The sequence below is a fragment of the Coniophora puteana genome (assembly GCF_000271625.1).
Source record: "Coniophora puteana RWD-64-598 SS2 unplaced genomic scaffold CONPUscaffold_5, whole genome shotgun sequence".
Taxonomy (NCBI): domain Eukaryota; kingdom Fungi; phylum Basidiomycota; class Agaricomycetes; order Boletales; family Coniophoraceae; genus Coniophora; species Coniophora puteana.
This window is the reverse complement of record NW_006913057.1, coordinates 2,198,137-2,219,418: the sequence shown is the minus strand read 5'-3', so window position 1 is coordinate 2,219,418 and position 21,282 is coordinate 2,198,137. Positions and strand designations below refer to the sequence as shown.

The window sequence follows — 21,282 nt, the reverse complement described above, 5'->3', positions numbered from 1 at the left end:
GTTTGTCCTCCCAGAATAGGAAGGTGTGTAACCACTACCCCTTTGGCTGTGGTGCCTATTCCCGCCCCTTCCTTCACTTCACTAACGCAACTTCACCATGGACAGCTCGCCCACCTCTCTCTTCGATTCTTACGAGCAGGAATTTCACCAGCTTATTGATGCTGTGCGCACAAAGCTAGATGGCGATGCAAAGAACGAGCAGGGAGGTTCGTCCTCGTTCGGTTGTTTTTCCGTAGTTCATTGTCTTAGAGTGTTCCAGAGCAGCGCAAGGCTGCCCTCAGAAGAGTCGAGATGGAACTCGATGAAGCAGATGAAATGGCGCGTCATCTACTTGCCTCCAATCGTGCTTTCATTGACACGCGTTTCTCTGTCATAGGTATCGCAGATGGAGATTGAAATCCAAGGCATACCCCAGTCCATCAAGGCTCAATACCAAGCCCGCCTCCGCACCACGAAGTCAGAACTGTCCCGGTACAAGAAACTCTCCAAGGACCTCCATTCGCACTTCAACCGCACCGATCTCCTTGCTTCTTCCGGCAGCCGGGTGGGCTCGCCAATATCCGACGACCCTTACGGCAATGCCAGCGACCGATCGCGTCTCCTCTCAGGCACGACAGTTTTGGAGGATGGCACACGCAGGCTGCAAGAATCGCAGCGCATTGCGCTGGAGACGGAGGGTCAGGGCGCCGAAATACTCATGAACTTGCGGCAGCAGAGAGAGCAGATTGAGAACGCTAGGGACACAGTGCGTGGGCTACATGGGTTCTCATGGGACGTTGACCCCAATCACATCTTTTCTAGCTTCATACCGCGGATAACGCCATAGATCGCGCTTCAGGGACACTCAAGAAGATGATCAGACGGTACAATATATTTCTCGACGCTGAGGAGTGTCGCTGACGCGAATGATTTATAGCATGTACCAACAGCGAGTGGTGACCGCTGCCATTATCATCGTCCTTGTCCTGCTTATCTGTATTATAATTTGGGAGAAGCTTCTCCGTTGACACTCTTTTCTGTTGGACATTCCAGTATTGCCACTATTTATGACAGTCATGCCCACTTTACCGCGACCCGACCAATTCAAGTTGAAAGCAAATTTACAGGGGTTAGTGATTATGCCAGTCATGTCACCATTGTGAATGAGAAACCAAGTAACGCTAAAACTACAAGTCGAGGAATATACGATAACGATAGTGAGGAGATGACCTGCACTCTTCTACATGGCTTGTCCGAATGACCCATGATTCTGCTCTGGGTGCCCTGGATGATACGCGTCCTGCCCGTACTCGTGTGGGTTGTAATCATGGGGGTTATACCCATAATGCTGAGCAGAATAGTCCTGCTGAACTGAATGAGGTGATACTCGACCGCCATAGACGTCATGGGGATCAGCAACATAGTTGGCGGCAACACCTGTGCTGCCATATGCGTTGTAGTTGTCAGCGCCATACGACTGGTATGCGACAGGTGCAGCGGCAGCGGCAAGGTTCACGGTACTGCCTTGATCATCATCGTACCCGTGATAGCCGTACTCCGCTGCGTATCCGGGCATAGGGGGGTAATTCGAGTAGTCGACTGGTGGTGAAGTGTGATAACTAGGGGCAATACTCTGCTGGTCCGATCCATAGTAATAGTCCGAGTGAGCATATGAGGGTTTGGGCTTCTTGTAAGACGCTACGTCAAAGTCATCGTCGTCAACGGACAGGTTCGGAAGCGTAGGTTGCGGCAATGGTTGCGCGATCAATTCTCCCTTCTTATTCTTGAGGTGCGAGTAATCGCCCATAGCTTCTTTCTTAGCTAGCTCGGCAGCTTTAGCAAGACGTTCTTTGTTTCGCCTTTTGATGACTTCAGCTATACGCTTGTCAACCTTGTGACAAATATATTCCTGGAGTGTATTTCTATAAGCACGAACATATTGATACCTGAATGTCGCACTGACCTTCAAGTTACCCTGGATGTAGCACAGAAGGGGGATGTAGAATATGCCAGCGGCAATGAGCAATAGCAGCGAACCAGCGAATATGACGACTGTGAAAAACGTTGTCACAGTGAGGGCGGTGGTTGAAAAGCTGCTGTTTCCTTTGAAATATATGGTCAGGTCCCACGGATTGCCATCATCCTTTTTGGCAAGATATATACTGTAAAGAGTCAGGGCATTGATGGTTTGACGGGGTGCATCCGATAGCAGAAGGCGTTTCCAGCCTGAAGGGAGGATGCTCAGATATATGTCACAATGGGCCCGCAGTTTGCTTACTCTTGAACGTAAAGAAGATGAAGAAAGCAAAATCATCCTTCTTTTTGGTGGAGTTACTGATATGATCGAAGAAACAAAAGTGATCATAGGATCCTAGTGGTCTGTCAATGAATATTCGCTGTAAAAATACTTAAACGCACGAAGGGAATAGTAGTGGTTGGCCATTATGTTCGTGAATGCGTACGAGATGTCACGACTAGCGATAATCCTCTTCGATTTCCGGGCTTCGTATGCAAGCTGCGCCAAATGAGAATGATGACACGAAGAAACAAAGGGTACAGCTTGCCAGTAAGAAACCAAAGATGATGCACCCCACAAATAGCCATCTACCAACGCCAAAGGGGATGAAGAAACACCCGGTCGATTGAGTAGCACAGTCGTTATATATTTGATTGGACCATGACTTGACGCCAGGGCTTAACATGGTTGTCGCCGTGAAGATGTCGCCAACATAGACGAGGAATGACTTGAGGATGACAATATACAACCATAGATACCTGTTGAATGTGAAGCATATGAATTTGCCGTACTTAAGAGCGACGGGCAGACAGCCGTGCATTGACATGTCTAACGAGGACAGGACATGCGAAGGAGAACTTACTTCATGCGCATCAAGAAACTGTTGTCAGTGAACTCGCGAGTGTCGACAAAGTCGAACTAGATGAGCGATGGTAAGAGCATAGATGGTGGGTAAGGGCATAGCGCGTACCTTGTGGTCTGGGACGATTTCTCTTTTCCATGCCGGACCGTCTCCACCCATCCTGATAGTGTAAATTCAGTTGGATGGATGATGGGGTATGTTGAATTGGTGTTGACGAGATGGACTAGTGTCTCTTGACAGTAGGACCAGCCAGTTGCATGCAAAACGAGGGTGGTGAGGGGGAAAGAGGGAGTTGGGTGGTAGGGAACGACAGGAGTTGCAGCGAGTCAGAGGGGGTAACCGTGAGGAGGCTACGCAGCAACGAAGAAGGAGGCAGCTGGGAAGTTGGTAGGGACGAGCGAAGAAGGAGCGGTCTGTTTCGAAATGAAAGGAGTGTAAAGTACTGTAATAAGTACTGTAGTGAGGGAGCTGGGATAGGTGGGAGGCGCCCCTCGGATGCAATATACTTGATATACTATTAATATCTCCGCTCGGTCTGTCAATCCCATTTGGGATATCACACATCCGTCCTCTTCTATTATCTGACCACAACAATGACGACTGTACAGAAAATCAAAGTATGACGGCGTTTCTTTTCCATAATCCGAGAGCGTCGCTTACCACACAATGGTCATAAAATGCACATAGGAAGTCGAAGATGAGATGGTATATACACATCAATCTCATGAACATCTTCAAGTTCTCCACTGATTGCTTGACGTTTTATCACAGGCAAAAAGTATGTTAGATCGTCGCTGTGCTTTACATTTGACTCATGACAACCGGTTCGCGGTGATTAGCCCAAAAAAATAAGGCCACGAGCTACCATCTTGGCCAGCTCAAGGCCAAGCTCGCAAAACTTCGCCGTGAACTTATCGCCCCGTCGAGCGGGGGTGGTGGCGGTGGCGGACTTGGCTTTGACGTGGCTAGAACTGGTGTCGCGTCAGTGGGATTTGTCGGGTTTCCGTCAGTAGGGAAGGTGTGAACCAATTTTCTTCAATAACGCAGACGTTTTGTGCGTTCTGAGAACATGTCGTCAGTCCACGCTCATGTCGAAGCTCACCGGCACACATTCCGAGGTGTCCGAGATTGACTTCACCACCTTGACCACTGTACCTGGCACGCTGAAAGTACACGGCGCACCAATACAAATATTAGATCTCCGTACGTGTTCTTCTTTGTCGCTCACTAGTCACTAATGTCTCCTAGCTGGAATCATCGAGGGTGCAAATGATGGTCGCGGAAGAGGTCGACAAGGCAAGGGCTTATCAGCAATTCCATTTATTCGCTTTCTGACCTGTGGTGTTGATAGTAATTGCGGGTAAGCTGCGTGTTCATACTTCTTTTTGTGAAGCTGAAGACTGTTGTCGAAGTTGCTCGTACATGCAATCTTATCTTCATTGTTCTCGATGTCCTCAAGCCCCTAGGAGACAAGAAGCTTATTGAAGCAGAACTGGAAGGTTTCGGAATCCGACTCAATAAGAAGCCACCATCGATTATTGTCAAGAAGAAAGACAAGGGCGGTATCGCTATTACGAACACAGTGCCTCTCACCAACATCGATCAGGACGAAATTAAAGCTGTTCTCAGCGAGTATAAGATGAGCAATGCGGATGTCACCATTCGTGAGCCAAATGCCACCGCAGACGACCTAGTAGATGTCATTGAGGGAAACAGGTCAGGCTTTGGATGTCATCTTTTGTCTACTACAACTCATTATGGCACACCCCAAACCAGAGTTTACATACCGGCAATCTATGTAAGTTCCTCATTGAACTTTCATACCGGTTTTGGAGATTTATTACATAACCACAGGTGTTGAACAAGGTAAATCTTACTTCTAGGAAACGAGACACGAGACCGATTTTTCTTGCAGATTGACGCTATCTCGATTGAGGAGCTCGACCTCTTGTAATTGTCCAACTCTCATTTAAGTACTAATCGGTCCGTGCTAACTGCATGATCAGATACAAAATTCCCAACAGTGTACCCATATCCTCGAAAGAATGGCTTAACGTGGACGAGCTCATAGAGAGCATGTGGGAAGCACTTGACCTTGTCCGTGTGTACACCAAGCCACGAGGGCAATCGCCAGATTATTCCGCCCCTGTGGTATTACGGAGAGGGAAATGCACTGTTGAAGATTTCTGCAATGCCATTCACAAGGAGATTGTCAAGCAGATGAAATAGTACGTTACTTGGTGCCTTCATATTAGTCAACTTTAACGTTTTTGCAGCGCTATAGTTTGGGGGTCTAGTGCGAAGCACGCCCGCGGTCAAAAGGTAGGACTTGAGCATGTCCTTGAAGACGAAGATGGTAGGTTTTGAGTTTTATCGCCAACTAATCGACCTGACTTTTGACGTTCCTTCAGTCGTTCACATTTCCAAAAAGTGAACAGAGTATCTTCTGTTCACTATAGCTATATCAATCCTAAGGAATACGAGTAACATGTTCTCTATGGAGGTTCATATTTGAGTCTATGCCTGCTCCGCCACTTGCTGTAGATATAGAGCGCTCAACCTCAAGAAAGCCAACACCTGGCCTAGTGCGCAATAAACGCTTGTGATCATAAGCGGCAAGAACTCTAGGGAAGTCCCACGAGTGAAGATAGGGAAAAGAGTGACAAACACTTGAAGAAATATGAAGCCTGCCAGATAAGCATTCTCCACAACTTCAAGAATCACTGTGGGAGCTGAGGTAGGAAATCTGGAAAAAGGTCAATGTCAACAAAGCATATTTCCACGATGGGACACACTGATAAAGTTGTCGGTGTATCGGAATCAACGCAACACCCCACATCAACGTGTACAGCAGCTCGACACCGGCCTCTGTTATGAATTAGCCGGAGCGGTCAGTACACAACGGATGATGTTAACTGACCTGTGGGAGTAAATAACAGCGGGAATAGGGAAAAGATGCCAGAAACACTAGCGATTACGAAAGTACGGAAATGAGCATAGCTTTCACTGGCGACCAAACTGCACAAAAACGTGTCAATATGTGAAGGCGTTACTCAGGGAAACAGGTTTAAATCACCTCAGCGGGACTAGAACCAGCAGAATAGCTTTCTCGTGGACGTGCCAGCCGAACATAAATGACACGTATCCGCAGAGTGTCAACGCTGTCACGAACGACCTATAACTGGGCAGCCTCCAGAGTTTAATCAAAAATAACTAATGCAAGTCGTCAGATATTCCAATCAACAGGGATGAACAATCTTACTGCCTGCAATGCTACAGTGATTACAAAGGTATACGAAGGCTTAATGTTGGGAACGACCGCGAAGACAGTGTCTCCGACAAGACCACGCGAAGTTGATGCTACACCCATATGGTTCAGGGAAACGCTCAGCTTTGCAGACCTGACAACTTCGTTGAGGTTGGGATCAGCATTTGCAGGTCCATCCGGATTGATTTACCTTGGAGAAGTACTCGGTCAGCGACAGTAAGCAATGCCCAAGCGTTAGGCGCCCAGTAAGCATGGTTGAGACCTCGAGTAAAAGGGAAGAGCCGAGACAAGAGTTGAGGCAACTGGCCCATAAGGATGAACGGTCCAAGTGAGACGAGGAAGATGGCGATGACAGCATTCGCAAGCACAACAAAATTCTTCGGTTGGATAGCCCCCGAAGGAGTCATGCAATAAGCCCTAAGAAGCCAAACAAAGTAGGCAGGCTATGGGACAAGGTCAGCATCAGCACCCCACAAAGGTAGTTACAGGCGTCTTACAGCTAAGTACATATATATGTGTTTGAAGTTCAGCAAGATGGCAAAGAAAACGCCGCTTGCTAGCTTTCGGCCCTGGTGAAATCTGGATATGACACATGGGTAATGCTGTAAGCTCTGCCACCTACCTCGTGTGCCATGAAAATAGAATAGACTAGTAGCCCAAACATGAATCCATTGTACTGGAAGTGCACATGATCGATGATCAGGAAACCAGGGTGGAAGAACAGGGAAGCTGCTAAAGTACGTTGCTGCGAAGTAGCACTCGGGGCGCGGGTGAACCTATGGGTTTGGCATGATTCTGACGTTTTCCAAAATTGTGCGGTAATCCTCACCTTAGAAGGGCTACCCCAAGTGCAACCTCTGTCAAGATGACTGAGGTCCGTTGAAACGCAATAACCGACCAGGCGTCGTAGTTCAGGTTGTTTACTTTCACAATGTTCTCGTCGACCAAGGCTGCCGGGATGGACATAATCTTTTCGAAGAGAGCAAAGAACGGCGGATAATCCAATGCTAGGAACAATGAGACATGGCCCAGGGACTTCGTCTACCGAAGCAGACTCACTCCATTCTGATGTAGTCTAAATAAAGGTTAGATGTTGTAATCAAACACGAAGTACTATAGACGTACGTCGTAGTACCATTGGGATATAGGAAGACTATAAGTAATAGCTAGCCAGTTACGGTGGACTTCGAAATCTGTCGAGCGACTAGCACAGTGAGTCAAAGCGAGAGGAGCCGTCGAGCTGTCTTACTACGCAGAGAACAGCAAAGCCTTGAAGGCAGTGGCAATGACAAGCAGATCGATTTCAGACCGTGACAAACTCCACCATATGGACTTGTCCGATGGAAGTTGACTTGGTTGTGGCAATTTGTCGTTCTCGGACATTGTGGGTGTGCTTCCTGGAGCGCTCGTCATTTTCGGAAATGAAGGTTCACACAGAAACCTGCCAGCCCTAGTCCAATGGAGAGAGCGCGTATATGCAAAGGTTTGTAGCCCTGCTGATCTGATACCTTGACGGTCTTTATGAAAGGGAATGAGCGCGCGCGAGCAGAAACGGCAACTAGGTCGGACCTTTAGTGGGAAATAGCCCCTATTTACGGTATGTATGCATACGAGTGAGTGTGATAACTTCTCCAAAAATCTTCAAATAATCTTTCACATTTAACTGCATTCACACAGGCAATGAAGCTGAAGCGCTGAAGCATAATCACTTCCGTTTGTGCGATTTGTTAGGCAAGTACATGAGGCAATTCACTAGAAGTAGTCTGGTTCTTGGTTGCAGCTACATCATCCAAAGCGATAATGACGGCTCGATAAACTTCTCCAGGTGCATCATGGTGTACCCAGTGGGCAGCTCCGTCTACACTGAGAGCGCGTATATGCTGGTATGGTTGCAAGAGCTCCATTGGACAAGCCGTGTAGCAGGATGGATCTCCTGTTAGTATCGTGACTTTGATATTAGATGGCGTATCGTTCAGGAGATGTGTGAACGAGAAGTTTTGATTGCACTGGTATAAAGACTCGAGGTCAAGTTTAAGATGCACAAGTTTTCTCATGACTTTACCTGATAAAATGCGGTAGGAAACTCGGGGTCTACCAGATGCAGTCCCAGAGCCCTCCATACGGCGTCCTGATAACTCCATAGAGGATTTTCGGCCTTATATACCTCCGGCTGGTGAATAACAGACGTTTGTTCTCGCCACCACGCCGGCCTTGCCGCAACTACTTCGGGGGAGTGATACAAGGGAGGGTCAAGAATCAGAACCGCTGTGGGGTGAGGATTGGGCAAGTAGGCCAGGAGGGCTAAGGCGACAAGACCCCCAAGCGAGTGTCCAACGATGAGATCAAACGTCTTCCACCTATGTACCAGTGGCAAAAGATCCTCCGCTATTGACTGAACGTTCAGATTCTTGGGGTCATAGCTTCTGGACGCATGCCCTACGAGGTTGGGCGCCATGACATAGAATCCTGCTCGGACATGGATAAGAAATGGTGTGCAGGGCATATATCTACAAACCATCTCACCATGGAATGCAATCTCTGGTGCGATCCTGTGCCAAGTACCGGCTGAGGATGTCAGACCATGGACAAATAGGGCTCGCCTTGGGGCATTGACGTCCCCCCATGTAGTCGTTGACGTGTCAGAGGACATGGTGGAAGCTCAGTTCTAGGCGAAGTTCCCAGATAACGGGCCATGGGACACCTTTATGTGTGTAAATTTAGAGAATTCTGGAAGCTGAGCTGGTTTGCCGACCAGCTAATGTGACTTGACATTTGAGACATATGCAGGGCTTCTGCTAATTGTCCACGGTGAAGTTGGGACAGGTGGCGAACACGAGGTGCCCACAAACAGATAGCAGCCATTTTCATTTCTGGCTAGGATTTCCTTAGCCCAATGTTGCCCGAGGTTGTTCATTGCCGGACTCAAAGTGGGGATTGTGTGTAGTATGCAAGTAATTGGGCGTCCGGGTCTAAACGTTTACAGGGGGTTTCATCGGACCCCATGAAATGCCCATGACGCGACATTCTTCCAAGGCTGCGCGCCGCGTGTAAACGTTTAAACACTGACTGCTACAATTTTCCAAACATGAACCCACAAGGTGTGCCCGCCGAAGCCACTGCAAGAGCGGCATCAAGGCATGTATATTGCTAGTCTTCTCAGATTGAAGATTAAAACTTGCTCTTAGAAGCACCCTCATCAAACTGGTGATCTTTAGTGTCTCTCTCGCTGTCTTACCTTTGTCCTCCTACTTTTTGTCACAAAAATATGTTTGGGCAGGCGCGTTTTTGTCACGAAATTTTCTTGCTCGGAACTAACTGATCCTAGGTAACGCGAGTTATGCTGCTATAACCGCCATATTCATGGCAAACGCGGTCCTTGTCGCGTACATCATCTCATCTGTGTTGGAAGACCAGCAGTCTGCACCACCTCTGAAGGCGGCTGCTACAGAGCTGGAGAGCAAAAAGCAACGTTAATGAGATGCAGTCTACTAGTATGATTGTGGTTTCCGTTAGCACCATTGCAGCTCACGGGGGGCTACGAATTACTATGACATTGATGTTTGCTGTCCTGCACAGTACTTGTACATAATGATGAATCGAAACATTGCTGCCAACTCTCTGGCATTGTGATTTATTCCTTGACATTCGTGTTATTGAAGGTGTGATTATAGTTGTGCAGCCAGGCTGGTGATTTCATGAAGAATTAAGAGAAAAGCAGATTTATATCCCGCGGCAATATTAATAGCACGATGCATGTACACGTACGTACGCTAATTATAAGAGGCGGCTCGGTACAAGTATGTGAACGTATTCCTGTGAGTGTCCGTAGCTATAGGAGGGTGCGCATGAGTAGTGTTGCCGCATTTAGCGAACTGGCTGGAACCAAGTCAATGAAACTTGTACTTGCACTTACTATCAGTCCAGATAACACACCTCGGCGCTGTGTAGAGGCTAAAAACCACGAAGACTAACACTCAGTTGGTCGGGATTGTCGCAAGAAAGGGTATTTCAAGGAGCCAATTTGAGCTGGTTTCTCGAACCGCGGCAACACTACGCATGAGCATGTGTCAGTCGTCGTCCGTGATTATTTGATCAAGCCGGATAAGTTTGCTCATGAGGCGGATATAGAAGTACAGTACAGTTTACATGGATAACAAATCTAAAAACATGCATAGTGGATATAGTGGAGTGATGTCAATGCAGCAATAGTCATACACGGAACAAAATAAAGAGAACGCGATCAGAAATCCTCGTCCAAAGAGCTAAGGGAGGCCGCTTGTCAGGGTTTCTTCAAGTAAACGGCGAAGAGAACACTCACAAGGCTTTACTCGATGCGGCTTCTTCAGTTTGTGTGTTGTTAGAACTGGAGTGGTTGACATTGGCCTTTGAATAATCGGAAACTCGTTTCTCAAAGAAGTTTGTCTTCCCTTGGAGGGAGATCATGTCCATGAAGTCGAAGGGGTTGGTGACATTGTAAACCTTGTCGTTACCAAGTGCGACAAGCAAACGGTCAGCGACGAACTCGATGTACCGGCGCATCAGCTTGGAGTTCATGCCGATGAGGGCCACAGGCAGGGCATCTATCATGAGGGTAAGACAGAAGGTAAGCGCAGGAAACTATCATACGGACCAGTCAAGAATTCTTGCTCGATGGTCACAGCCTCAGTGATGATGTGACGCACAACCTCGGGATGAGGACGACGCTTCATGTGGGTGAAGAGCAAGCAAGCAAAGTCGGTGTGCATGCCTTCATCACGGCTAATAAGCTCGTTTGAAAATGTCAAGCCCGGCATCAGGCCACGCTTCTTCAACCAGAAAATGGACGCAAAGGATCCAGAGAAGAATATACCCTCGACGGCGGCGAATGCAACGAGGCGCTCTGCGAAAGTGGAGCGCTGGTCCGAGATCCATCGAAGTGCCCAGTCAGCTTTGCGTTTAACACAAGGAATTGTTTCCACGGCGTCAAAGAGGTATTCCCGTTGAGCAGGGTCCTTGATGTAAGTGTCGATGAGGAGCGAGTAAGTCTCCGAGTGGATGTTCTCCATCATGATCTGGAAACCGTAGAAGCATCGAGCCTCAGCAGCCTGAACCTCGTTGGAAAAGCGCTCGACAAGGTTCTCGTTGACAATACCATCAGAAGCGGCAAAGAAGGCGAGAACATGGGAAATGAAATGTCGCTCATTATTGTTGAGACGGTTGTTCCAGTCATGGAGATCTTTTGATAGGTCCATCTCCTCAGCAGTCCAGAACGAAGCCTCAGCTTTCTTGTACATCTGCCAGATCTGAACTTCGATGAGGACCTATGGTAACTTTGAAAGCAAATGTAGAGACAAACCTCGTGATATTGAATGGGGAACAGAACGAAACGACGCTTCGACTCCTTAAGGAGTGGCTCCTCCGCTAGGAAGACATGTTAGGAGATTTAAAAAGAGTCATTCGCTCTGACATACACTCAGGTAGATTGATATCCCCAACGAACTTCGTGCGAAGTTCCTCAAGCGGGTCTCTTGCCTCCACGTCATCCGAGGTTTCCGAGCCGAGGGTGTCAGGTGAGTTAGAGCGACGCTTGTCGTCGACGAGAGGAGTTTTCTTAGAAAGCTTGGTCTTTGTTGGGGTCTCCAGAGAGAAGTTAGCTAACGCTTCCGCAGCCTTTAGGATTTGCAGTTAGTCACTGGAGCTCTAAGACAACCACGACAAGCACAAACCTTTTTGCTCGGGGTTGGGCCCGGCGACGGAGTACGAATATGACCAACAACAGAAGACATGTCGAGAACTGACGAGGAGGTTATAGAGGTGTAGAGCGGAAGTAGGATGGTGCTAGTTTGAAGCTGAGGAAAAGACGATACTCGAGCAGGTTTTTATGCAGGTACGCTGAGTTGGGCGTGTTTGGCTAATTCAACATCCCGCGTCGCGTTATTTGAATCTGTTGTGGACGCGACCGCGTTTTCACCGCCACACTAAAAAATCCAATAGACCGGGGCGGGCTTCCGAGATCCTTCTGTTACGTCAACCTGGTCCTGAGGTCCTCCAGATCGGGAATTTTACTCCTGAGACAGTACCGTACATCTATTCAGCTTGTCACATCGTACAAGTACTTTCCACCACATATGTCCTGCTCAATGATCAGCTCAGTCTCCAACTGTGGGTTCCAGAAAGATATGTTCACTCCAGGATCTACCAGGGGAACAACCCGTCTATGATGAGGTCATTGTGTTAGAAGACAGCTTTATGCATACGGCTTTACACGTGAGAGACAGTAATCACACTAGAGAGAAGACGGTCGGACACCGGCTTTTCCCTGGGATATTGAATACTCGGGGAAATGCCGCTTGCAGCGGCAGAAACCTTGCTTGACGCTGGAGCTTGCATTGAAAATTATTTCGAACCATGCCTATTCACCATGAAGCCAAAATGTAGACACTAACAAACCATCAGAGACAATATTACTGTAGCTACACGACCTTAAGTTCAACAGAAATTTACGTGACGTGTGACGAAAATCAAGTTCAAAAAAGACAGTAGTTCAAAAGTCTGGCGAACGCGTGATCTTGAACTTAAGGTGTTTTACCTGACCAGCATGACACTATCGAATGGTCTTCAACTACACAAAACTTAGGCTTGAGCTGGAGCCACGGAATCAGCCATTAGATTCAAGTTAACCCCGTTTGTGAGATTGTCACTCCGACGGTTTATAAGAAGCAGTCATTAATATTCTCCACCTTCAACAACATCAACGTCAATTGCAGGTTAACTAGTACTCAGGCCCAGGCCTCAGCGCTTCCGTGGTGTGCCCAGTAATTTGCCACCATTCATAAACGACGTGATAAATGACCCGGTCTTGGGAGTGAACGGACCTACTGTACCGCTTTCTTTTACCTGACTCGTTGAACGGCTCGGATTTAATGAATCCAGGAAAGCACGAAGATACATACCCAGGTGAACATGGTCGTTCAGCACAGGCACATGAAAGTCGCTTCCAGGCTATGAAATGCCCATGGCACGTTGGTTTATCACTTACAAGTATGATGTGTTGATAAATCAAACTCAAACTTGCTTCGTTCAGTTTGTCACGCGTCGAGGTTCCAAGACCCCTGTGATGAGTGACAAACCGTGTCGTAAGTTCGCTAGATCCGCCAGGTGTGATGCGTGACGAACTTAAGGTCGTGTAGCTACAGTACTGTACCATTACGACCTTAAGTTCACGGTGGCGTGGGAAGTTGTTAAATTAAATTTCGCCTGTCCACCCCAACAAGTTCAACGGGTAGGTGGCCTGGTGGACATTGTTCGTATTCTGGAACAGAAAACGTTAAATATTGCACTATTTCAGGTCAAACAATCCTCTCAACCTTATCCCGAAGTGAGAATAGCATTACAAGAGATATCAGTTGATGAGAACGTTTATGAGTGTTATTTGTATATTTATTCTATTTTTGGTGTGATTTTGTTGTTTGCACATCTGTCCACCTCTCTAAGTTCGGATGGGTCGACAGAGGGTGGACTGTCCACCCTAACTAAGTTCAGTTCGAGCCCCGGGTGGACAGGGGACAAACTTAAGGTCGTAATGGTACAGTAATGCTAATGTATGATAAGTAACGTAGCCAGTCTAGACGACATTCCATATTTGAGGAGTTTACCACTGTGGTGATCTTGTTGAAGGAGCAAATGCGCCGTGCAGATGAAGTATGGAACAATTCCCTCCAGCATATGTGTTGGACTAGGGAGGATCGGACTGAGCCTTGAGGAAGGCACGGTGCGTAGTTTAGGGCCAGCATGGCCAGTGTAGTCAGTACATAGCGTGTTCGTAGTCACTCATCCCTGCTATACGAGTACTCTCATCATCGTTGTCTCCAGGACTGACCATCCCAGCGTTAAGTGTGGTCAGGTCAAAGAGCATTGTATCAGCATGTTGTGCATTCTGGTACAGAAAAGCCATACCTGTGTCAAGACCTGTGTTCTAGCAACATTCAGTGAAGAGCCTTGACTCGGAGTTTATCGTCATTAATCACCGTGACCCATTGCCATGCTGTGCAGACCTTTTAGGATGAATCGGCCATTCGAAAGCACTATTCAACTAATCAAGTACCTCTCTTTTGTTGGAATGTGAGGATGCACCGCTCGACGCAATGGTGACACAGCAATGTGATGACGTGACGATGTGGCAAGGTGACAAATGTGAAGGGAGAGAAGCGACTATACAGGTGTCCTCAGCCACCGGTTGATCCTCATTCACTTGTACTACGAGCGTGTGAGGGTAAGCCAATCTCGTCGTCTAACATACGAACGTTACTTATGATTGTACCTAGTCTGATATTGTCTAGGTACATCAATATCATTCGCTTGTACTACGAGCGTGTGAGGTCTGATATTGTCTAGTTTTGACATCTTTATCTGTAGAAAATGAGGTAACACCTTAGAAACCTAGACACGCATGTAAATGCAGAAAGTCTCTGATATTCACCTAAAGTAACGCGTTGGAAACTACAAGAAGGAATGTAAGCAAACAGTTACTAACCATTCGGTACACAAAAGAACGATATAACCCAGACGCGCATGAAGGCAGAAAGTCTGCGGTTCAGCTACAGCTATAGCGGGTATACGTACGGGTGCACACAGAGCACCCGAGCCGGACAGCAGTATCTTAAGTGGGACGAGAAGCAATTACCATGAGCTAGAGCAAGTGAATAAGAGATGAGGCAGAATGAAAGTATACTGAGACTCTATGAATCCGACATGCCTCTGTGGCTTGCTAACCCAGCACCCCTCCTCAAACCTCGCGGAGGCCAAGTTCGCAGGCAAAATACTTGACTTTGGCCGAGGGGAGAGCCTCTGTGAAGGCACTGGTAACCATCTCTTCAGTTGGGCAGTAGACGAGACACATGGGACACCCTTCAATAACCCAACAAATGAAATGTCAATGAATGTCGATGTTTTGAATGAGTGAGTGATATTGGTGGTTGTGAGCGAGCGTAATGGCTGACTGATTGTCTAAAAAGAGTTTGGTGGGCTCATCGAGTGGTCCGATGACTTCTCGAATGAGAGAACACAACCGGAGTGTCTTCTTGGCTGTGTGCATTGTGGCAATGTACTCGCTCTCAGTCGTCGAGAGCAATACAACCTCCTGCCACTTTGTGCTCCACGAGACGGTGTCTCCGTCAATAAAGAACGCATAGCCGGAGACACCCGACGGTCTTCCGCCATGCTGCCGTTGGTGTCTCCGTACCCAACAAGCTCATGCTGCCATCGGTGTCTCCATACCCGACAAGCTCATGCTGCTGGTCACCGTACATGAACCAGAGCCCCTGCGTGCCTGTGAGATAGCGGAAACCCCCCCGGACCATGTCCCAGTATGCACAGCCGGAGTTGAACGAAAAGTGAGAGAAAGTGGCAATGGCGAACGTGATGTCTGGCCAGGTCGCCAGCCGTGTGTGCATGCATGAGCACACCGACCACCTCGGGGTACGGTATGTCTCGCATTGCCACTATCTCCTCCATTGCGCAAGGGGCCGTGGCGGTCGTCAGGCATGCATGGGGGTCCATGGGCGTGGATACAAGCTTGAGTTCATCGAACCGAAACAGCGGAGGATGGAGGTGATGTACAACTGCTGGGAGAGGTGGATGGTACAGGTTGCCCAGTCATGCTTGACTTCAATGCCCAAGAGCCAGTGCAACTCGCCGAGATCAGGAACCTCGACATGCTAGCGCAGCCACACCTTGAGGAATGATGATGAAGAGGGTGTTGGCGTCCCGGCGATAGAACAAGCATGGAGCAGCGGTGAAGAGATTTGGGATATGGATAGTATTGTGTATGAAAGGGAAGATGTATTACACTTCTGGACTGCGTCGACGTTGTACTGGTGCTGACTTTGCCTACTTATTACTAGTGTCTAAAGGCTATACTTTACTTACCAACCTAGAATAGCGAGCTTTGTTTGTACTTATGTGGCAGGCGCGACGTTCCCACGCAATAAAGGGGGTGACAGAAACCTTGCCAAGCAAGGTAATCAAAGGACGTTTACTCCGGCCGACTTGGCAGATAGGTCATACGGAGGGGTTGGCGAGCCGGAGGCGAGCAGAGAAGCTCCCGAGGGGTTCAGCCTCCGGGAGGCCCAAAAATGGCAAGGGGCCGGCAATTTAGGAGCTGTCACGTGACACGGTCTGGCTCACTTGGCGGAGAGACTTAGGTGCTTCGGAGGCGACCGTCCAAATATGGTAATAAACCTACTTGACCGATTATGACCGAATGGACCGAATGGACCGAATGGACCGAAATTAGGTGGACCCCTCCGTATGGCGTAGCTGCTGGCCGACTTAGTAACGTTCGGTGATATCTCCGATCCACTACCGTGAGGTATCACAGGGTGCATAATCAAAGAAGCGGATGGAAGTTATGCTGACAATATCTGAAAATTAATCCAAGTATCTTAACCGTAACTTTGACCATGTTACTTACCATTTATGCAAAGCAGCTACTGTAAATAGGAAGTGTGGGGGCAAATTTGAAATAGATTATGCAAATCTCCCCTAAAGTTATGTTAAGGATATTCAGAGTAAATTACACATAATAAATTCAGTATAACATCCGTCCACTTGTTTAATTATGCACCCCGTGTATGCATCCTGTGTCCTTCGCCTCCTGATAACCGATTTATAGCTTTGTACTGGACGGCCGAGGAAATTGATCTATCTGTTGGAATTCAGATCTTCAGATCGAAGGGTGAGAAGATAATCGACTAGATTATTCATAGAAATATCTCTGGTAATATAATTACTTATAGTACATCAGGTGAGTGGTCTGTGCGTTCGACGCGAATGCACAGTCATTGTATATACGTGTGTATCTACATTCCATCGAGCATATGCTGCTCGATGCATGTGTTAGTCTATCCGCTCCATCTGAAAAAGTGCAAAAGAATTACGGGCTGTACGCCCGTGATAATCTGGAAGTAATATAACAACAGTTTTTCAAGCAAAAAGAGGAATTCTAACTCATAGTCACATTGATGCCCTACTGGTAAAGGCTCGTAAGGCGTCGTCATGGGTTATCATTTTGGGGCAAAATTACCACGGTTCGCAAAAATAGCGGTGATTTGATAATGCATGACAAGCTATTAATAGGCTTAACAGGTGCTGATAAAAGGCCGATTTTTAGGAGCAGTAAGTGTAGTTCATATAGAAGTATATATATGTACTATCTTAGCAAGATTATATGGCTTCTTGGTGTAGTGGGTAACTCTCTTAGCGTGCACTGAGAGTATAGTTTAAGGCTGCGTGTTCAATTCCCGCATACTGCACTAAGACAAATATGTCGGCCCACTTGTCTACTGCAGCAAGATGTGTAGGGTCCTAAGTAAGCGGGCAGGTGTTCTTTTTCAGTCAAATTTGAAGCCATATTTTCAGCACGGTCATATTGACTGATCATGCTCGTAAACTCTGGTAACATCTTGCAATATGACAATATCCCACTGATTTGACAAATGTCGTGCATCCATTATCATGCTAACGACCTTGGTTTATCTGAACGAGCCTCACGACCGTTATCATGTATTTTAAGTTGTTATAACACCTGTTAACACGGGTGCACTTTTTCAGATGTCCGAGCGCCCTTCGGGCTGCTCGGGCGTCTTCTATTCTTACGTGCCGACCATTGTATGATGGACACAACATGAGGAATATGCCTGTATATACAGCGAAGATACCGCGGTGCATTTGATTGACATTATTATATGTAGCTACATTCTGGGGGAATATACACATTGGAGATTTTTTACCTGTCATTTTCCTGAGTTCAGGATGGCAAACTTCGACGTAAATAATCTCATAATATCTTGTGATGTAAATTATGTAAGTAGTGATATTGTCTCTCTTTCGTAAAACGTCCGAACTTTTACGCTGCTGCCAAGTTTAAGTACAGTGCCATTGCTAATTGAAAGCCTGCTATCTTTGCTCAGCCCAGAGCTTTCATCTACTAATCATTCTAATGGTATGGCCAAAAACTATTTGAGCGTCCCCTCTTGACCTTTCATGCGATTAGCTTCGACGTCAAGCGCGTGAACGCCGGCAATATGTCTATGCAAAATCGCTAGAGGCCCAAGAAAAGCAGACGTATGAACGGAAGAGGCAGATCAAGGACGCATTAGCTAGCGGTAAACAGCTTCCCACTGAGCTCAAGAAGGATACGAAAGATTTGGGAAGAGACTTAGCTTTCGACGAGGCGCAGGAAGGTACGCTCTCCCTCGCACCCCTTGATTGTGTGTTCATCTATTGTTCATCTCCCTGTTTAGAACCTTCAAATCACATAGACAACGAGTACTCTCGTGCTGGAATAGAAGACCCAAAGATTCTCATCACCACCTCACGAGATCCTAGTTCCAAACTGCTTCAGTTCGCGAAGGCGAGTCTTCCTCAAACATTCACTGCGAATCGCTACTGACTTCGTTTTCATGATGCAGGAAATGCGCCTGGTTTTCCCGAACTCGCATCGAATAAACCGCGGCAACTATGTCGTGAAAGAGCTGGCCGAGGCATGTCATGCAAATGCGATCACTGATCTCATCGTCCTGCATGAGCACCGAGGAATCCCAGGTGCGCGTACACCCCCATCTTGACTAGAACATCCGCTCAATCCGCTTCTGAAGATGCCATGATAGTTTCCCATTTTCCTCATGGACCAACAGTCTACTTCACACTACATAACGTAGCCCTACGGCATGACATCGCTACTTACAAATCATCAACAGTCTCCGAACAATATCCTCATCTCATCTTCGAGAATTTCTCTTCCAACTTGGGGGTCAGATTGCGAGACGTCTTGAAATTTCTTTTTCCAGTTCCAAAGGAGGACAGTAAACGCGTCATGACGTTCTCAAACGAAAATGACTATATATCATTCCGGTAGGTGTCGAGGCGGCCCAATGACTTCTCTGCTTAGTATCATCACCAGCCACCACGTTTTCCTTAAAATTCCCGGTGACGTTCAGCTTGCAGAAGTTGGTCCTCGCTTTGAAATGAAACGTAAGCACTGTTGCCAGTCCAACGACAGTGTACTGACGGCAGGTGTAGCGTATGAGATCCGACAGGGCACAGTTGAGCAGACGGAAGCAGAACGGGAGTGGGTTCTTGCACACTATTCTCGGACAGCCAAGAAACGTAGTTTTATTTCTGGTTCGAGAACGATAACCGATCCTTCTCAACTCCCCGCAAAACGCCAACGATGAACCCGTTGTATGCAACGGGTGCTCCATAACAAAAGGCTGCAATAGTGTACAGCGACCACTTCATCTCTGTCTCATTAATCCATTGCGAGGCTCTTGTCCAGCTCCGAGAATCCCTCGAACAGAGAGCTGAAAAGGTCGATGGCGTACTGAACATCATGTGAACCCCCAGTCTCCCGGATAGAATGCATGGATAACATCGCGTTTCCGACATCAACAGTGCGAAGGCCGTTCTTCGATAGCATCGGTCCAACAGTGGAACCACATGGCCTGGGACGGTTTAGTTCGGTAAACATGCACGGCATCGGGGACTCACATGTCATTCCGCACTTCAAATTCTTGTACCCTGCCACCTTTGCGCTCCACCAACTGTTTCACGAGGAAAGTACCAATCGCATCACTAGCATATCGTTGTTTTGCGTTGGTCTTGATGACGATACCACCATTCATGACTGGACGGTGTTTGTCTTCGTGTTTAGATGCGAAATTCGGGTGAACTGCGTGTCCCATGTCGGCTGATATGAGGATGGACCGTGCAATAGACTGTCCAAGAAGAGAAGGAGTCGGAGAAAGTCTCTCCAGAAGAGAGGGGATCAACGAAGATTCTGCTCCAGAGGATGAGACGCTGCCAATTTCCTCGTGATTAAACAAAGCAATGCAGTTGACGTTGTCTTTCTGGCTGGCGAAGGCCGGGGTGCTGACATGATCAGCAAGAGCCTCAACGGCGCAGAAACTGAAACGTCCGAATAAAAAACCTTGAAGCAACAGCTGGCTTGCATAAAGAACTCACGAAGACATGAGATTGTCGAGTCGCGGACTAAAGACAAACTCGTTATTCAGTCCACCAAGGACACTAGGCTGAGTGTCATATAGGGACCTGTCCGATAAGAATGATGATAAATACTCAATACAGCGACGATTGCACTTACAATTCGAAGTCGTGTATTTCCCCGGGTGTTACACCGAGCTCTTGGGCTATGCATGACAACAACTCGGAATGATGATTAGCCTGGATGCTTGAGGCGGAGGAGTTGTCTCTCTGCAGTTCATCGTCCTCGTTCGTTGACGTGCGAGACTGGTTCAATTGGTCTGCGATCAATCCGAGGATAGGAACGAACTCCGTCTCTGTGTTTAGTTTGAAAGCGTCGTTGGCAGAACGATCCACTATGTATCATTAGCTGAGCTACTCTGCCTTCAGCAATGAAAGTGCGACACTGACAATGAATTGCTAATGTGGGTATACGGAGGAGAGGTCGGTCGATTTTCACAAGTTTCGAGTGAAAGTTGCCATCGCCCTTCGAGATGATAACTCTTCCAGCGAGAGATAGATCTCTGTCAAGCCAAGAATGCCAAATGCCTCCCCCATATGTCTCAACTCCGACCTGAAGGTAACCGACCTTGGAACGTTTGGAGATAGGCCGGACCTGCAGGATACGGCACCTGAACTCCTCGTAAGATGAGAGATCAACATCGAGCTGACCTTGAGGTTTGGGCTATCTACATGGGTTGCCACAATCGAAACACCGGATCCTTGCTTCCAGCCAGACGGAATCGTGAAAGCAACCAGAGCGCTCTGGTTCCTGTCCCAGAAGAGATACACCTCAAGCTAATGGAAGCCTCGTTTAAACTTGCCGTACCTAGTGAAATAGTATTTCCCTTGGGGCCGTAATGCCTTCTCCCAGTCATCTGTTTCTCTAATCTGCCAGATCGAGGGCGTTAAACATGTGTTGACATCAATTGAGAAGGTCCCAACCTTCTGAAAACCTGCAGCCTCTAGTCTTGCGGAGGCATTATGGACAGCATGGAACGGCGTCGGGGATGCATTCACGAAAGTCAAGAATCTTTTAGCAGCTTCCGGACCAGCAGAGTGAATCATCATAGTGAAGACAGTCTTAGCAAAGAGAGATACAATTACGAGCTTTGACCGATAGCAGAATCTGCTTAC

The 21,282-nt window shown here is 47.5% G+C and overlaps 9 protein-coding genes across 9 annotated transcripts; 4 read left to right on the top strand and 5 right to left on the bottom strand.

Moving 5' to 3' along the window:
• Positions 1 to 97: 97 nt before the first annotated feature.
• Positions 98 to 1,007, top strand: CONPUDRAFT_89827 (vesicle transport v-snare protein vti1; the record flags this gene model as incomplete). Its single annotated transcript, XM_007769888.1, has 5 exons — positions 98 to 210; positions 252 to 318; positions 377 to 745; positions 802 to 863; positions 917 to 1,007. The coding sequence occupies 5 exons, from the start codon at positions 98 to 100 to the stop codon at positions 1,005 to 1,007; spliced, it is 702 nt and encodes a 233-aa protein (XP_007768078.1).
• A 212-nt stretch (positions 1,008 to 1,219) lies between these two features.
• On the bottom strand, positions 1,220 to 3,017 carry CONPUDRAFT_54856 (uncharacterized protein; the record flags this gene model as incomplete). The annotated part of the gene is made up of 7 exons (XM_007769234.1): positions 1,220 to 1,888; positions 1,943 to 2,205; positions 2,258 to 2,350; positions 2,398 to 2,494; positions 2,520 to 2,754; positions 2,859 to 2,914; positions 2,967 to 3,017. The coding sequence occupies 7 exons, from the start codon at positions 3,015 to 3,017 to the stop codon at positions 1,220 to 1,222; spliced, it is 1,464 nt and encodes a 487-aa protein (XP_007767424.1).
• A 621-nt stretch (positions 3,018 to 3,638) lies between these two features.
• On the top strand, positions 3,639 to 5,292 carry CONPUDRAFT_89825 (developmentally regulated GTP binding protein 1; the record flags this gene model as incomplete). The annotated part of the gene is made up of 9 exons (XM_007769887.1): positions 3,639 to 3,654; positions 3,698 to 3,876; positions 3,938 to 4,061; positions 4,271 to 4,574; positions 4,635 to 4,656; positions 4,774 to 4,808; positions 4,865 to 5,086; positions 5,135 to 5,214; positions 5,270 to 5,292. 9 exons carry the CDS (start codon positions 3,639 to 3,641, stop codon positions 5,290 to 5,292), a joined length of 1,005 nt encoding a protein of 334 aa, XP_007768077.1.
• Positions 5,293 to 5,375: 83 nt separating this feature from the next.
• CONPUDRAFT_54920 (glycosyltransferase family 57 protein) lies at positions 5,376 to 7,509 on the bottom strand (the record flags this gene model as incomplete). Its single annotated transcript, XM_007769238.1, has 12 exons — positions 5,376 to 5,604; positions 5,654 to 5,726; positions 5,779 to 5,876; positions 5,935 to 6,071; positions 6,121 to 6,266; positions 6,317 to 6,569; positions 6,624 to 6,695; positions 6,749 to 6,902; positions 6,956 to 7,133; positions 7,186 to 7,201; positions 7,252 to 7,330; positions 7,376 to 7,509. 12 exons carry the CDS (start codon positions 7,507 to 7,509, stop codon positions 5,376 to 5,378), a joined length of 1,569 nt encoding a protein of 522 aa, XP_007767428.1.
• A 1,794-nt stretch (positions 7,510 to 9,303) lies between these two features.
• On the top strand, positions 9,304 to 9,600 carry CONPUDRAFT_54999 (uncharacterized protein; the record flags this gene model as incomplete). Its single annotated transcript, XM_007769242.1, has 2 exons — positions 9,304 to 9,413; positions 9,462 to 9,600. Coding segments are annotated over 2 exons (249 nt in total), but the record flags the coding sequence as incomplete, so codon positions are not given.
• An 840-nt stretch (positions 9,601 to 10,440) lies between these two features.
• On the bottom strand, positions 10,441 to 11,891 carry CONPUDRAFT_54095 (ribonucleotide reductase small subunit; the record flags this gene model as incomplete). Its single annotated transcript, XM_007769171.1, has 5 exons — positions 10,441 to 10,706; positions 10,757 to 11,408; positions 11,462 to 11,526; positions 11,577 to 11,775; positions 11,832 to 11,891. The coding sequence occupies 5 exons, from the start codon at positions 11,889 to 11,891 to the stop codon at positions 10,441 to 10,443; spliced, it is 1,242 nt and encodes a 413-aa protein (XP_007767361.1).
• A 3,152-nt stretch (positions 11,892 to 15,043) lies between these two features.
• On the bottom strand, positions 15,044 to 15,277 carry CONPUDRAFT_30644 (uncharacterized protein; the record flags this gene model as incomplete). The annotated part of the gene is made up of 1 exon (XM_007769103.1): positions 15,044 to 15,277. A coding segment is annotated over one exon (234 nt), but the record flags the coding sequence as incomplete, so codon positions are not given.
• Positions 15,278 to 17,715: 2,438 nt separating this feature from the next.
• On the top strand, positions 17,716 to 18,556 carry CONPUDRAFT_153282 (uncharacterized protein; the record flags this gene model as incomplete). The annotated part of the gene is made up of 3 exons (XM_007769886.1): positions 17,716 to 17,772; positions 18,158 to 18,347; positions 18,408 to 18,556. The coding sequence occupies 3 exons, from the start codon at positions 17,716 to 17,718 to the stop codon at positions 18,554 to 18,556; spliced, it is 396 nt and encodes a 131-aa protein (XP_007768076.1).
• Positions 18,557 to 19,233: 677 nt separating this feature from the next.
• CONPUDRAFT_103519 (aspartyl aminopeptidase) lies at positions 19,234 to 21,274 on the bottom strand. The gene is made up of 8 exons (XM_007769885.1): positions 21,091 to 21,274; positions 20,975 to 21,036; positions 20,818 to 20,917; positions 20,557 to 20,761; positions 20,267 to 20,501; positions 20,128 to 20,214; positions 19,654 to 20,070; positions 19,234 to 19,607 (listed from the first exon to the last, which is right to left on the bottom strand). The coding sequence occupies exons 1-8, from the start codon at positions 21,214 to 21,216 to the stop codon at positions 19,415 to 19,417; spliced, it is 1,425 nt and encodes a 474-aa protein (XP_007768075.1). The 5' UTR covers positions 21,217 to 21,274; the 3' UTR covers positions 19,234 to 19,414.
• Positions 21,275 to 21,282: the final 8 nt, after the last annotated feature.